Raw genomic sequence first — 14,644 nt, 5'->3', positions numbered from 1 at the left:
GAGGACAGTACCAGCTGGCCAATCCCAGGAAAATCTCGGAAGCCGTATGTTTCTGAGGAGGATTTCTTGGAGGGTTCTAGCCAACCAATGACAGTTCCTCGGTTATAAATGGCAAAATTTGCTCTGGGAACAGATCCTTTCTCCAAATAGCCCCCTCCATCCCGGGCACCCCACCTCACTCTGGGAATGCTTTATGGCCAACTGGGCTGCACCCTGCTTCCTTTCCTCAGGCTCATTCTGTTCCTTGGGCCAGCCCTTTGGCACTTGTCCCTGAACCCACTGTGCAGGAGCCCTGTCTCTCTTTCTCAGTGTTTCCCACCACTTATACACTGTTTTTCTGTATCCAAGAAGCATCAGCGTGCTCTCCTTACGCATTAACTCTCTTCCAGAAGCTACTTGAGTCACTTTACCTTTATCATTGCCAGTGCCTCCTAAGAATGGCACGAGACACTTGTAGCTTCCTGTGAAGGCTGCGTGTTGCATATATATGTGGTCCTCAGCAGGTACCAATGAGAATCGTGTCTACTCGTAAAAACAAATGGTTTGATTCCTTACAAAGCTTTTAGTCTAAGTATTATTAACTTCCTTTTAAGGCTTTCACAAGTGAGCTGGTTTCTTATTTTAACTTCAAGTTACAATTTTCTGATTCACTCCTTGACAGTTCTTAATGATAATTTGTTTCTTTTTTTGGCTAATGAAATAAGCAAGAGAAGGGAAATGAATGCAGTGCCAGTCAGCGTGTTTGGCAATATCGGAGTTTCTAAGTTTATTTTCTGCAGGTGTAGGTGGAATTTCAGTGCTTTCTATGGCAGCCAGTAAACTTAGAGTTAAATCGCGGCAGGATAGAGAGGAAGGAGTGTTTGTGGAAATGCTAAAGCGATTTGCTTTGCCCTTCTTTAGCTTTTACCTTATTTTCATTTACCAACCGTTACCAAAATTAAATGTTAACTTTCCAAATTAAAGTCTCCGGAATGCTTTTAGTGTTGGCGGGGGTGGGGGTGGGGGTGGGTGGGGGGGTGGTCGGTTAATAGGTTTATATTTGCTCATAGAAATGTTGAGTAGGTTATTTTTAAGCACTCTTGGGGCATTTTAGAGTACTTTTGAATCTTTAATTAATCCACATCTTTGTGGTGGGTCAATGATATTATAGATGAGAAACACAGAACCTAACGATTATGTGATTAGCCAATCGTTACACAGCATAACCGAGAAGGAAGAGAGGGACTCGCTGTCGGCCTTCTACTGAGGCCTCAGAAATTCCTCATGACCCCACAGCACAACCTGTCCCCAATCTATTCTGCTCATACATCTTCTTTCCATCAGTATATCTGATGCTCATTTGTATCAATCTGATACTTTGTTTGAAGCTATCGGAAGCTGATGTGTCCTGTACTGCAGTTTGATGGTAGAGAGGTGGTCTTTTAAAAACCAGCCTGGGCTTTAGTCTGTCTAATATTTTCCCATTTTATTTCTCACCGGAATACAATGTTATTTAGAACATTGTTGAAGATTTAAGAGTCCTGCCCATTTGAGAGGAGGGTCATTCCTCTCTTGCTTCCTCAGTAACTGATGGTAAGGGAAGGAAAACTAGTTAATAAGTAGGTTAATAAAAACCTGGTTGATTTTTTTTTGGTGTTTGTTGATTAGTGTGGTAACAATTAAGAGGCGGGGGATGTACTTTGGAATCAGATTCTGTTTTTCCTGGTTTGTTTTTTCTTGTCTATAATTACTTGAGACTCTCTTAATTTGAAAATTTGGTAAATATTCCAATTTGTTTAGAATTGGGCATTTTAGCTTGTTAGGGGGTGTGTTTTCACAAAATAATACAGTGTTCTCCTATCCCTACTCAAAGCACGCCTTTAACTCACTGTGGTGTACCAAAATGGTGCTGCAAGGGACAGTTTATCAAGGAACACAAGTCCTATTGTGATTAAAAAACATGGTACTACTGACCCAGGAAGGAGAAATCCAGTCCTTGTTAAAGATTTGCTCTTCAGGGGTGCCCGGGTGGCTCAGTTGGTTAAGCGTCTGCCTTCAGCTCCGGTCATGATCCCAGGGTCCTAGGATCAAGCCCCTCTGCTTCTCCCTCTGCCCCTCCCCCCAACTCATTTTCTCTCTCCACCCCCCCCAGCAAAAATAAATAAATAAATAAATAAATAAATAAATAAATAATCTTAAAAAAACAAAAGATTTGCACTTCGGGTTAATTGGTATCATGCTCATTAACAAAAAAGTTGAAAATTGTATCTGTATTTTAAGGAGTATTCCTTGTTAACTTTTTACTTAAAACATGCTCTCCTGTTTCCCAGATTTCGCCGCCAGCTCTCTGAACCCTGTAATTCTTTTCCTCCTCTGCCAACAATGCCAAGGGAAGGCCGTCCTATGTACCAACGGCAGATGTCTGAGCCAAACATCCCCTTCCCACCTCAAGGCTTTAAGCAGGAGTACCATGACCCAGTGTATGAACACAACACCATGGTTGGCGGTGCTGCCGGGCAAAGCTTCCCTCCTCCTCTGATGATTAAACAGGAACCCAGAGACTTTGCATATGATTCAGGTAGGCCCGTGCTTTAAGTTACATTTAAGACATCTTTTCACTTGTTTGTCACTTTGATTAATGTTTGCATCACATGGGTAGCTCATGACCATTTGGTGTGGAATCTTTCTGATTTTATCCCTTCTTTGAATCTTTCTATGTGAAGCTGGACCATCAGATCATTTTGGCTTGAGCTGATGGTTGAAGTAGTGTCTAGAAACGAAACCAGTCCCAAAAAATGGTGTAATTTGTAAAATTAGGCACACTCTCAGTCCAAGAGTGTAACATTGTAATTCTTTTCTTGATTTGGGGCTTTTTTCCATTTTGCTACTGCAGCATTATTTAATAACAATGCTTCCAGAAAGTAATATTCTTTTGTATTAGCTCATTTAGTGCTTAAAACTGTTTGTTTTTCCCTTTATTGATGGCAAGATTCCACTGGTCCAAAAGTAAGATTCTTACATATTAGAAGAAGAAGAGCAAAAATACAACGTCTGAGTTTCAGAATGGTTTATTCGTAGAGCTCAGCTTTGGTGTCACTGAGCCAGAAAGCCCCGCCCCTCCCAGAGAAGTTTATTAAGATGGAGAAAAAAGGGGGTCTTCTGAAAGTAAGGAAATGTAAATTGGTTACGAGTATTATCACCAACTTCGCCAACATGTGACCTTGAGACTTTAGAAGAATTATGTAACTCCTCTCACTTTCACCCATTACAATCTCAAAATCAGGATGTCTGCTTTTCAGATATCTCAGGAATTTTGAAAGAAAGTATGAAATCAAAGCTAATGCTTATAAGAAGTGTACAATGTTCCTATAAAACGTTATTAACATTATTGTAACATGTGAATAGATGGTTGTGGACTTGGAAATACTTGAAAACAATGTAATTTCCTCTTGTTTAGATGCAACGTTATGGTTGTTCTTTGAGAGGGGACTGTTGCTCCTCTAGGAATAACTGCTGAGTTTTTCTATCAGTTCTAGTTGAGGAAAGAAAATTATCTCTAATTTGACTTTTTAACTTGCATAAAATTACCTGCTTTTTATAAACTGCTCTTGAAGCTCAGCAAAGGGGAGCCCTACAACTCAGAGGAGCCCTACAATTCAGAGTCTCCCTTTGGCCACCCTTCTTCTTTGGGCAAGAGGTTCAAAGGATTGTCAGAGGACTTGCCTACTCGGAGGTCAGACCTCCACCTTTAGAAAGAGCACCAGCTACCAAGGACCCATGAATTCCCTGCCTCACAGGCCCTAAGTCCACTTCCAGAGCCTGAGCAGTTTCATCCCAGGCTTAGTTTTCTGAAGGCAGAGCACATTACTCCTGTGTACACTCCGAGGTCCAAAGAAGTAGCCACCAGGTAGCTATTTGTAGCTGAATGAGGATGGAGCTTGCATGCGCCCCTTTGCCTGCGTGTGAGGCCCCCATGGTATGTGGCGCAATGTGGGGTTATGGGGATAGGAAAAGAAGCAGGAAGCAGGGTGAGCCGGGGTCTGAAGACTAGAAGCTGGTTCCCTACCATCCTATTCCAGGGCTAATCTCAGAGATTTCCTCAAATTCTAAATTTGATGTGGCCTTCCATTTGTTGTGAATGGTATATTTTCAAGGCATGGGAGGAGAAAACATTTATTTATCTGTTTGTTGGTTGGTTTACAATTAAAAAAAAATTAAACATATGGCATGAGGGCCTTTATTTGAATGCTTGCCTCTCACGCTCTGTAATTTGGAGACTAAGTGTACCTGAAATGTACCGTAGTTTCATGTTTAGAACTTTGTATATTTGTCCATAGTTTCTGTCCATAATTCTGTCTTATTATCTAATAATTTTATAGATGGGATTCATTTTTCTCTATAAATTTCAAATCCTTTTAACTGATCTTCTCTTCCCCCCTCAAACCATATTTTTATTTGCTGCACGGTTTTTTGAAGTCACCATGATTTCAAGAAACTTTACATAGAAAATACATATAAAATAGCCCAAATAATTTGTTCAAAAGGACTTATAGGGCATAACATTTAGAGAGTATCTGTGTGTTCTAGAAATGTTTTTATGTGTATAATTTAGCAAGATTGATATTGAAACCATTTTCTTGATTCTATAGTTAGCTCCATATAGATCTCTTTTCCTCATATTTATGTAACATGTAAAATTACGTATAACATGGTGTTGAGCATAGGTACCTTTTCTTGAGAAGATGCATTATTAGTGGGCCATACATAATATGAACTTCAGAATCAGTCACTGTCCGACCCTCAAAAGCACAGATGTAGCCTAAAAAGCATAGGGCCTAGCTTAGCTCAGGCTGCTCTAATAAACTACCATCAACCAGGAAGCTTAAACAACACACATTTATTCCTCACAGTTCTGCAAGCTGGGAAGTCCCAAGGTCAAGGTGCCGGCAGATTTCATGCCTGGGAAGGATCCTCTTCCTGCCTTGCAGATGGCCACTTTCTCACTGTGTCCCTTATGTGACAGAGAGTAAGCGAGCTCTGATCCCTCTTCCTCTTCTTCTAAGGGCACTGATTCCATCATGGGGTCCCACCCTCCTGATTTAATCCGACCCTTATTCCCTCTCTTGGGGCCCCATCTCCAAATACGATCACACCGGGCATCAGGGCATCTACAGTGAATTGTGGGGGACATAATCATTCTGTCCATAACTGTCCAGTATCCTATTTTAGAGGGATGTAGGGCATGTCTTCTGTTAAGTGTACCACAATTAAATAATAATAAATAAATAATAAAATACCTTGCAAATGACTTGTAGAATAGTTGTTTAACTTTTGGGAAGCTGTTAATTTAGATTCCTTTCTTCCCTCTAAATTCTATTGCGGATTGCTAAAGAAGTTGTATGGCACCTTGGAATTCTAATTTCAGTATTGCCAATAGGATACAGTTCTGTTTTGTTTGAATAGTTAAGTCCTAAAATTGTGTCTTCTGGTTGTGGTCTAAAAAAAAACTTCAGTAACAGTGTGTAACCAGGGCCTGTGAAAAATTAATATGCAAGTATCAAAATGTATTTCCCTGGCCACTAAGTTGCTGCAGTTGAGTTGGTTGACATGTCTGTATATGTCATACATTCATACATTGCAATCAACAAGTATGATCTCCAAATATTTTGTTTTGTGGTCATTCGTTCTTTCATTCTTGCTGAGAGCACATTAAATAATCTTTTTAGGGAATCTAATGTACTTATCGCTGGATCATTGATTTCTTGGTTCACTTACTGAGGTTGAGCAAATGGGACATTAGAAAATAGTTTATGTGATTTAAGAACAATGCGGAAACGTTTCATAGTTTACTTAGCATCTGTGATCCAAAGGTTTTCCTTTCAGAAGGCCTCTAGAACTCTTTATTGCTTAATTCAATATAACATAAATGTTGTGAAAATAAAAAGAAGCTTTGTAAGTGAAAAGGCAGCATGATTATGCTCTAATAAGGCCTGACATTAATTATGACATGGGAAATGGAAGGTCTATTAGTTATAATTATAATTACAGGAATGTAATTTCAACTGCCGAGTATTCAAGCTAAAAAAAATGCAAAATATTATGTTAGTTGAGTAGAAATTTTTATTCAGGAGAAGAGGAGAAAACCTGTATCAGAGGACACTTGGAGAAGATAAAAAAAAGTGAATTTAGGGACAATTTGGTGACCTCGTAGAGTGTGATCACGATTATATTAGGATATTGAGTTCTAAATAATCACATCTGTTATTATTGTTTTCTTTCTCATCTTCTCTAGCCTAATAATACTGCACAAAGCAGTACACGGGTTTTTTTGTTAGTTGGTTTGTTTTTCCTGAATCCAACATGATTTTCTCTTTCTTGCCCTAACGGCCAAGTGACTACATTAATTGAATGTGCATTGAATGCTTCCATGGGAGTTCCTTATGCAGTGCCCCACTTTCATAGAATCATAGTTATTTTTATATTTTATATTTCCCATTTTCATGTTTGCATATGAGGTTTTGCAGATACACGATACCCAAGAAGGCAAATATTTTATATATTCAGAGCAACATATTTCATTGGAGTTGTTTGTGTTAGTTGATTCTTTCTTTCTTTCCCTTCCTTCCCTCCTTCCTTCCTTGTAGTTTACATGGTAGTATTTTTAGGGGGGTGGTGGGAAGATTAAACTAAAGTTTGGTTCAAGAAAATATCAGCACACAATGTTCATACGCTGTAATCAGGTCATTTCACCCTGGAAATTATGTTCGGGAATAGAAAGCACAATGAATGTTTGAGTGAGAGAGAAATGTTACAAATATGTAGTAATTGAAAGGTAGGATAAGTTATAGCTATCCATTAGAGAAATATTATGCAGCCATTTGAAGTCAGGTTTAAAAAAAAATATTAAAAAAAAATTTAATAAGGGGCACCTGGCTGGTTCAGTTGCTAGTGCTTGTGACTCTTGACCTCAGGGTTGTGAGCTTGAGCCCCATGTTGGGTATAGAGATTACTTAAGAATAAAATCTTTAAAAAAATTTAATGAAATGAAACCTGAGTAAAAAAGAATATTACGTATGTAATGTATGGCTCATTCAAAATAAGACCCAATACAGACATACTGTGGCTCTATATGGGTGATGATATTCTAAGCAATTTCTATTTTGTCTGTAAAGTGCTTGGCATTTTAACCATGCTTAGGTACCACTTTTCTAATCAGACAGAATAAGTATTATATTTTAAAATGTCAACCCATTTGGAGTTGCAGAAGTGTCCAGTCCTTTAAGTGAAAAGAGTGCTAAGTAAAGGATGATATTACAGTCTCACATGATGCAAAGCTAACTGATTTGCTATTAGTTTGTGTCCAGTAGTGCCTTAGAGGTGGGAGCAAAATTATTATGCTACTTGGTGGGTTTCCAGTTCATCCCTGCGTGGTGTTTGCAATCCACAATTAGTGCTTTGTTCCTTTGCATTTTGGGATACACAAAAAATCTCAACCTAAGAGTTGACTGGAGGGGTAGTACATTAATAAGATGTTTTTAGCCCTCAGGGCCTATTCTATTACTCTCCTTAGTTTAAACGATGCCTCCCAGCCAAGAGGTGGAGCAGTTTAAGAGCTGGGGATGGAGACGGGGAAAGGAGAACTTTCAAGGGCAGGAAGAAAGTTGCTGAAATCAGAAAATGGCAGACAAGGTTTGAGCTTCAGGAGAGGAAGAAGTCAAAGGAGAGGGTAGTGGAGAAAGCTGACATCATGTGTCTCCTGAAGAAAATGTTTTATATATATATTTTATCATGTTCAGTTAGCCACTGTATAGTACATCATTAGTTTTTGGTATAGTGTTCAATGATTCATTAGTTGTTTTATATTTTTTAATGATGTTTTGTAGGGCTACTCTGCTGGTACTGAAGGCCTTCAGTTTGGAGGCATATAACACATATGGTAGCGAGTGTTGTGAATGCTGATTTTAAATTGGGAAATTGACACAAAGAGTTGTTTCACAGAATTAGAAAATTTTAAACTCCTGAAAGCTCTTGGGTATTATCTAGTTCACATTCCTTCCCCACGCCTCAGTTGTACAGATAAAATGCCTGAGGCTCATTCCTATTAACTTATCTCCAGGTACACAGGTATTTTGTGAAACAGTTAAAACTGGAACCAAAATTTTCTTAGTTTAGTACACTGTTCACCACTGTCTTTCTACATAGTTGTCCAAAATAAAGTACTTTAGTCCACCATTTCTTACCTATGTTATTGATCCTATACTCTAATTTTTGGATTCAGTTTCTCTGTGGTTTGTCAAAACTCTACCTGATTCAGAGCAATGAAATTATCTGCACTGAGACCTAATGTGTGTTTTTCCTTTACATTAGATGGTCCCCAAATTTTATTCTAATTATTAGGTGTTCACTGTTGTAAGAGAGGAAACTATGGGACCTTCAGTGACATTTAGGATTAAAATGCATTCTGTTTCTTTTTAAAAAAATATAAACATTGTCAATAGTTGAGATTGTCAAAGAAGTGACTTTCCATAATAGGTCTTCTGGAAAAGGCTTAGTAATAATTAGAAGGAAAAGTTAGCTAATTAACAGATCATCCAGCTATAAAATGCTTGGATTATATATGAACTTTGAGTTTATCTGAGCCTTCTTATTGGGTATCACCCATTCTTTGTTAAAAGTTTTGGTAGCTCAGAGCGCCTGGCTGGCTCAGTCAGTGGAGCATTAAACTCTTGATCACGGGGCTATAAGTTCCAGCCCCATGTTGGGTGTAGAGATTACTTAAAAATAAATCTTAAAAAAAATTTTTTTTTGATAGCTCTCAAAGGCTTAGAATTTAACTTGAGCAGTCATTTTCAAACTTTTATCAGCTGAATCCATTTTTTCTCCAGAAATCTTATGAGGGACTGCATTATATAAAACAGATACAAGGAAAGCTTACATCTGGAAGAATATGGTAGGACTTTTCCATCCTCCATTTTTAAATCCATTCTTCATCCAAGCAACCTTCCCAAGTTCCCCCATATCCTTCTTTGTCACCTTAGGACTTTAGTAAAAGCCAATAGACAAGCCTTCATAAATTTAAAGAAAGATTTTCTGTCTTTAGCATGTGAAAAAATTGTATATAGGTAGAGAAATGATGAAATAAATACTGAAAACATATTTACCTCATGTTAAGTATGTGAAAACTAAGAACATACTCAACTCTCAGCTGTCAGAGCTGACAAATATATCTGGTCCTCATATAGGCCCAAGCTGGCACTTTAGACAAAGAGAGTTAAATATAAATCCTCTTGGGTTTCTAAAATGGCAGGGGAGGAAGATTTTTCCATTGTCACTCTTATTCTGTGCTTTTGCTGTGTTGGTGGCTACTCATTTTAGTCAAATCGTAGGAAAAGTAGTCAAGTCATTTTTATTTATTTATTTATTTTTTAAAGATTTTATTTATTTGAGAGAGAGACAGAGGGCATGAGAAGGGGGGAGGGTCAGAGGGAGAAGCAGGCTCCCCGATGAGCAGAGAGCCAGACATGGGACTCGATCCTGGGACTCCAGGATCATGACCTGAGCTGAAGGCAGTCGCTTAGCCGACTGAACCACCCAGGCGCCCTGGTCAAGTAATTTTTAATGCTGTTTCTAGTAAGCCTTGCTTGGGGTTCCCCTTGTGAAGTTTATAATAAGGTTTTAAAGTTACAGGTTGGAATCAGTGGATGACAGAGCAAGATGAACGTAATTATTTTCTGCAGCCACATGGAAATATAAATAAATAGTGTTTTATGAGTTTGGAGCAGATTCTTCAGGGCCTCCGTCGACTGATTCCACTGACAGAAAATTTCAAAAAAGTGAAAACAAGAGAACAAAATTCAGAAGACCACAATTCCTAGTAGTTTAGCTCTAAACTATTACCAGAATGAGTGTTACCACTACTACGACTAGAGTAGTATCTCACAAATTTTGTCATCAGCGTTTATTATTTTTAAATGATTTTTATTATTTATTTACAAGAGGAGATATGTATTTTAGAGAAATTGACCTCATGCATATTTTCTAATAAATCTTCTTACATCTTTTCTGGACAATTGAGTTACACATAAATAAACAACCAAACATATTGTTCAAGAAACACAAGGAATGTAGTGATTACAAAAGGAAACTGTTGAAAAATGCTAATTAAAGTCAGACGGAACAGAGGGAGTAAGAGCTCCTGATACTTTAAATGCCCAGGCTTGCCATAAACCAGCAGGCTTCCTCATCTCCAAAATGGAAGGTCCTATGGCCAATAATGATAATTTTAAAATTTCTAAATATGAAATATTACATTTGAAAATATTCAGCTTAATTTCATCACTTATTTACATATCGTTGAACCACCTCAAGTAGAAGAAAAAAAATTTAAGGCCTTGAATAAAGAGTGTCGTTTAGGAATTAATAATTCACTGTATGTTCACTCGTCAGTGGTCTTGCCTCTGTTCCATATTTTCTCTGGCTGGGAGATTGTAGAATTCTTTATTATCTCCCCGCCTGGCTCTGTCAGATATTTCAATTCTGAATTCTAAAATATGTTGGTAACTTTATTCTCTCCTCTTTTATTTGTCAGATATTAGAAATTGGAAGGTACATATTAAATTGTCATGACGCCACAGTAGATAATCCTTCACAGGTTTAAAACCAAAGACTAGGCATCTTTTATGTTTCTCTTCATTCCTTCTTCAACAGGCATGGTAAAAATTTCATGAGAAATTGTGTGGAGATGTATACAGAGATTGTTGACTGCAACTGTTTTCCCGTATGGCTTTAGGCCCCTGGAAGAGAGAAGTGGTTTCTTCCCTCTGGAGTCAAGGACCAAGTTACAGATGGCTGATAAAACCTATTATGTGCTTAACAGTGTTTGGTATACGATTGACTCTTCACAAATCATTCCCATAATTGCTCATAAATAGCTTTTTTCCTTCTAAAACTCTAGATATTTTTAGGCATTACCATCTTTAGTAATTTCCAGTGCAGTGATGATTATGGTTTCATGAACTTTGGCTTTTTGTACCTGATATTTAACACTCCCAAAGGCCAAACCTTGGCCCTATTCCATTAGTAAGCATCATTTGCTTATGGCTACATTTTCTCCTAAAACATGGCAGCTCATTGTTTTTTTCCATCCTAACTTTAAAACTATTGCTTCAAGAAATTCAGCTGGAGAATCACTTGGGAATTTAAAGGAATGAGCTATTGATCCTTCAGAAAATGTTAACATTCTGTTTCTCTAACATCCAAAGATAATTTTCTTTTACTCAGCCAGTGATTTGTGGACTAGTGGATCACTTAATCTCTGATTTTTAGGTGCTTCACTTGTGAAAAGTGACGGTGATATCTTCCTAATTGATTTTGTTATTACAGTAGAGGTCAGGGATTGGCCTCACAACCTGACTTTGCTTTTTATTGCCCCGTGTGCCTCATATGGGTTTTCCTCACTTTTCTGAGTTAAAATAGCAAATCTCCCAAAACAGTACTCTGGTCCACTCTATCGCTTTTTCTAAGAAATACTTAAATATGCTCTAAATCTACAGTTACAGTAAGTGGCACTGGCTAGTGATTTGATTTGAGAATTGAGACTATGGTCTGGATTTACTCTTTATGCATTAACACAGGTCAAATGGACAGGGACTGCATTTTAAGTCAGTAATGGAAGGCTGAAGGCTGTCTTAAACCAATCATATCAGTTTTACCCATGACTGATTGATCCCTGGGGGCAGAGCCCTGGAAGCATTTGTCTTACATGAATGGACTCTATAGAGCCTGGAGTTTCATTCATAAAATGGAGACTGAAAGGAAACACACACGCGCGCGCACACACACACACACACACACACACACACACACTGTTACTCTCTGGAATGTCCATTTATACAGAGCTGAAGGGTGTAGTGTTCCATCAGCTGCTGCTTTTGCCAGTTGACTGGAAGTAATGATTAATGCTCATTGGTTCTGCCTGCATGTAACCCAACACTATTTATGGCCTTGCAGTGTTCCTAATGTATAGTGAATGAGAAGACAACATTCTCAAATCAGAAACATAAACAGGAACTGGTGGGTCTGAATTCCATTCAAATATGTCATTTCAGCCACACAGTGTTTGTCTAACTTGGATTTTACAGGCAGGAAAGGGGGAAGGGAGGGATAATCTGCTTGTGACTTGTACTAACAACAAAAAAGGGAATTAAAAGGGGGAGGGGAAGAGGAGTTTTATAGTGTGGGATTTTTAGTTTCTTTTTAAAGAAAACCATCAGGATGTTTAGGCCAGAACTGCTTATTGCAAGTGGACGAAATGAACATACAACTGTTTTTATATGTGCAACCAAGATTTGAAATTAAATGAAACAGTTTAAGGATGCCTATTTGGGTCTGTGTGTGTGTGTGTGTGTGTGTGTGTGTGTGTGTGTGTACGGACGTGCGCATGTGCGTACGTGTGTTTCGTGAATGTGAACAAGAGAGGTAAGATAAATATTATTTATTTTTTTAAAAGTACTTGAATATAGATTTTTAATTATAGAATGTGGTTATAGAATTTTTTTTTCACTTATAGGATTTGTATACTTAAGTGAGTTACTATTTAATAGTTCAGAGGAAAAGGAAGACTTTTTTTTTCCATAAAATACTTTTACCTAACACATGACTAACTTAATTGAAACGTTTTCAAGGAACTTTTATCACATTAAATAGATGATTATGGTTTTTGTCATGTGTGTGAGAGAGAATTTTTAGTTAATTGTTTCAAATACCATCTGGAAAATTGTACAAGGAATGATATTCAAAGATAGATGTGAAAAGCAACCAAAACAAAACTGAGAGTGACAAGCATGTGTCATTGTGATTTATTTACCATTTTCTTAAATTTAGAGAAGAATCTTGGAATACTCCATCCTGGTGACCCTTCGTTTCAGTGTGTGGGCCTCCACTGTGCACTGCTTTACCCGCCTGTTTTTGTTATTCTTAGCAATAAAAAACAAAACCACCCACTTTGTATGACACTGGAAATATTACACTGAATTCTGAGCCCGATGACTATTTCCTCTCTTTGTCACAGCAGACATGTTTTGTTATACCTTTTGTCCTTCATCTCCTCATTTATAAGAAGGGGCACATAATTCCTCTACCTTTCTGTTTTTGTAAGGATTAGATAGGATTATGTTTGTAAAGTTACTCATATCTCTAGTAGTAGGGGTCCAGGCAAGAGTAAGGGATTTCTGTCCGTATGATTTTTATCTTGACTCCTAGAGATTTCCTGAAAACCTGCTAGTCCTTGAGTAAGACATTATTATTTCTAACGCTTGCAAATACCATTTTAGGGGCTAGAGGATAAGACAAAGTGAGAGAGATACTCTTCGGTGAAAAGAGTCCTATTGTGTAAGACCAACAAGATCTAGTACTATTCTGTCTGCAGCGGAGTGAAGCCATCCTACAGAACTCCATACTAGTATATTCATGTTCGAAGCAAGTAGAATAAATATCTGAATATTGCAGTGATCCAAGGAGGGATGAAAGGGAGAAGACAAAGCAATCCATGATGTGTTTTCTGCACATGATGTAGATTCCAGAAGGGGAATGATTCAGTATGGAAACTCAACCTTAAAACGTTCCCCTCTTCAGAATTCTCGTGTGGCCCTGTTTTAGCAGCTAATGGCATCTTTTCTTGTGTTTTCTTTTAAACTTTTGTAAACTGTCAGAGTACAATACTATCTAATAAACAGTCAAGGTTACAGTTGTACTTATATTTCCTATCACTTCAATTTTATTTTTGACTCTAACTTAATAAAACTTCACAGGCTTGTAAAACTTGTAAAATTGTCAGCCTACCAGATCATATAAGCTAAACCTGAATCTGGTCATTATTTGTGTAGGATACTGTTTCCCCCCAAAACCCACACGCTTACAAGAGAAGTTTGTTGTCTCATAGCAATACTATTCTATACTGTTACTTCATGTTACATAGCCTTTATGTTTTAAAAAGTACCTGAATGCAGATAACAACATTACTTTTTTTTTTTTTTTGATATCTTGCAAACACTACACTATAAAGACTAACGTGGTGCTTTCTGTCCTCAAAATCTATCAACAGTAGAGTCTATCTCTGAGCTGTGGTGGAAGAGAATATCTCTGCAGATTTTACATTATTTATATTCACAGTTTACTAAAAATCCTAATGGAAAAGGTCCCATCTAAGTGTGAATGAGGTCATACTAACTTCATCATTCTCTTAAGATTTCATCCAAGTCCAACTATTTTGCTTTTTTTATATGAGGTTCAGTGACTAAGATGTTATTACATCCATGTGGAGCTTTTGTGACTGATGACAAACAGGTCTTAAAAAACTTCATTTTTGTGCCATCCCACTGGCCTTCTTTCTCAAGTGAATTCAGACATACTTATGCTGGGCCTTATTTATAGAGTTAATTACTTTTAGATTTGTTCGCTCATAGAGAGATCACATGGGTGTAAACAAAAATTCCTTCCCCTTAACATCCTTTTCAGAAAACTTTATAAAATACAATTTTCTCGATTAGCTACGTGAAATCTCTTCATGCGGCAAGTGGAAACGCATAGTAAAACGATGCTACACTAGACTGTATGTGAATGCATTTGCATTTAACTACATCTTCACAAAGCTCTTGTTATTTATGCA

The 14,644-nt window shown here is 37.6% G+C and overlaps 1 protein-coding gene across 1 annotated transcript in view; it reads left to right on the top strand.

The window, feature by feature from the left end:
- Positions 1-14,644, top strand: part of ETV1 (ETS variant transcription factor 1) — an 88,892-nt gene that overhangs the window by 52,677 nt on the left and 21,571 nt on the right. Inside the window, exon 9 of the mRNA XM_028119148.2 lies at positions 2,310-2,557. Within this exon, the coding sequence (XP_027974949.1) occupies positions 2,310-2,557 (248 nt within the window). The remainder of the gene's footprint in view (positions 1-2,309; positions 2,558-14,644) is intronic.

Source organism: Eumetopias jubatus, unplaced genomic scaffold (assembly GCF_037043125.1).
Source record: "Eumetopias jubatus isolate StellerSeaLion01/CBP00866 unplaced genomic scaffold, mEumJub1_p1.0 scaffold_14, whole genome shotgun sequence".
Classification (NCBI taxonomy): Eukaryota; Metazoa; Chordata; class Mammalia; order Carnivora; family Otariidae; genus Eumetopias; species Eumetopias jubatus.
The sequence above is the reverse complement of the archived record's forward strand: the minus strand, read 5'-3'. Positions and strand labels throughout refer to the sequence as shown.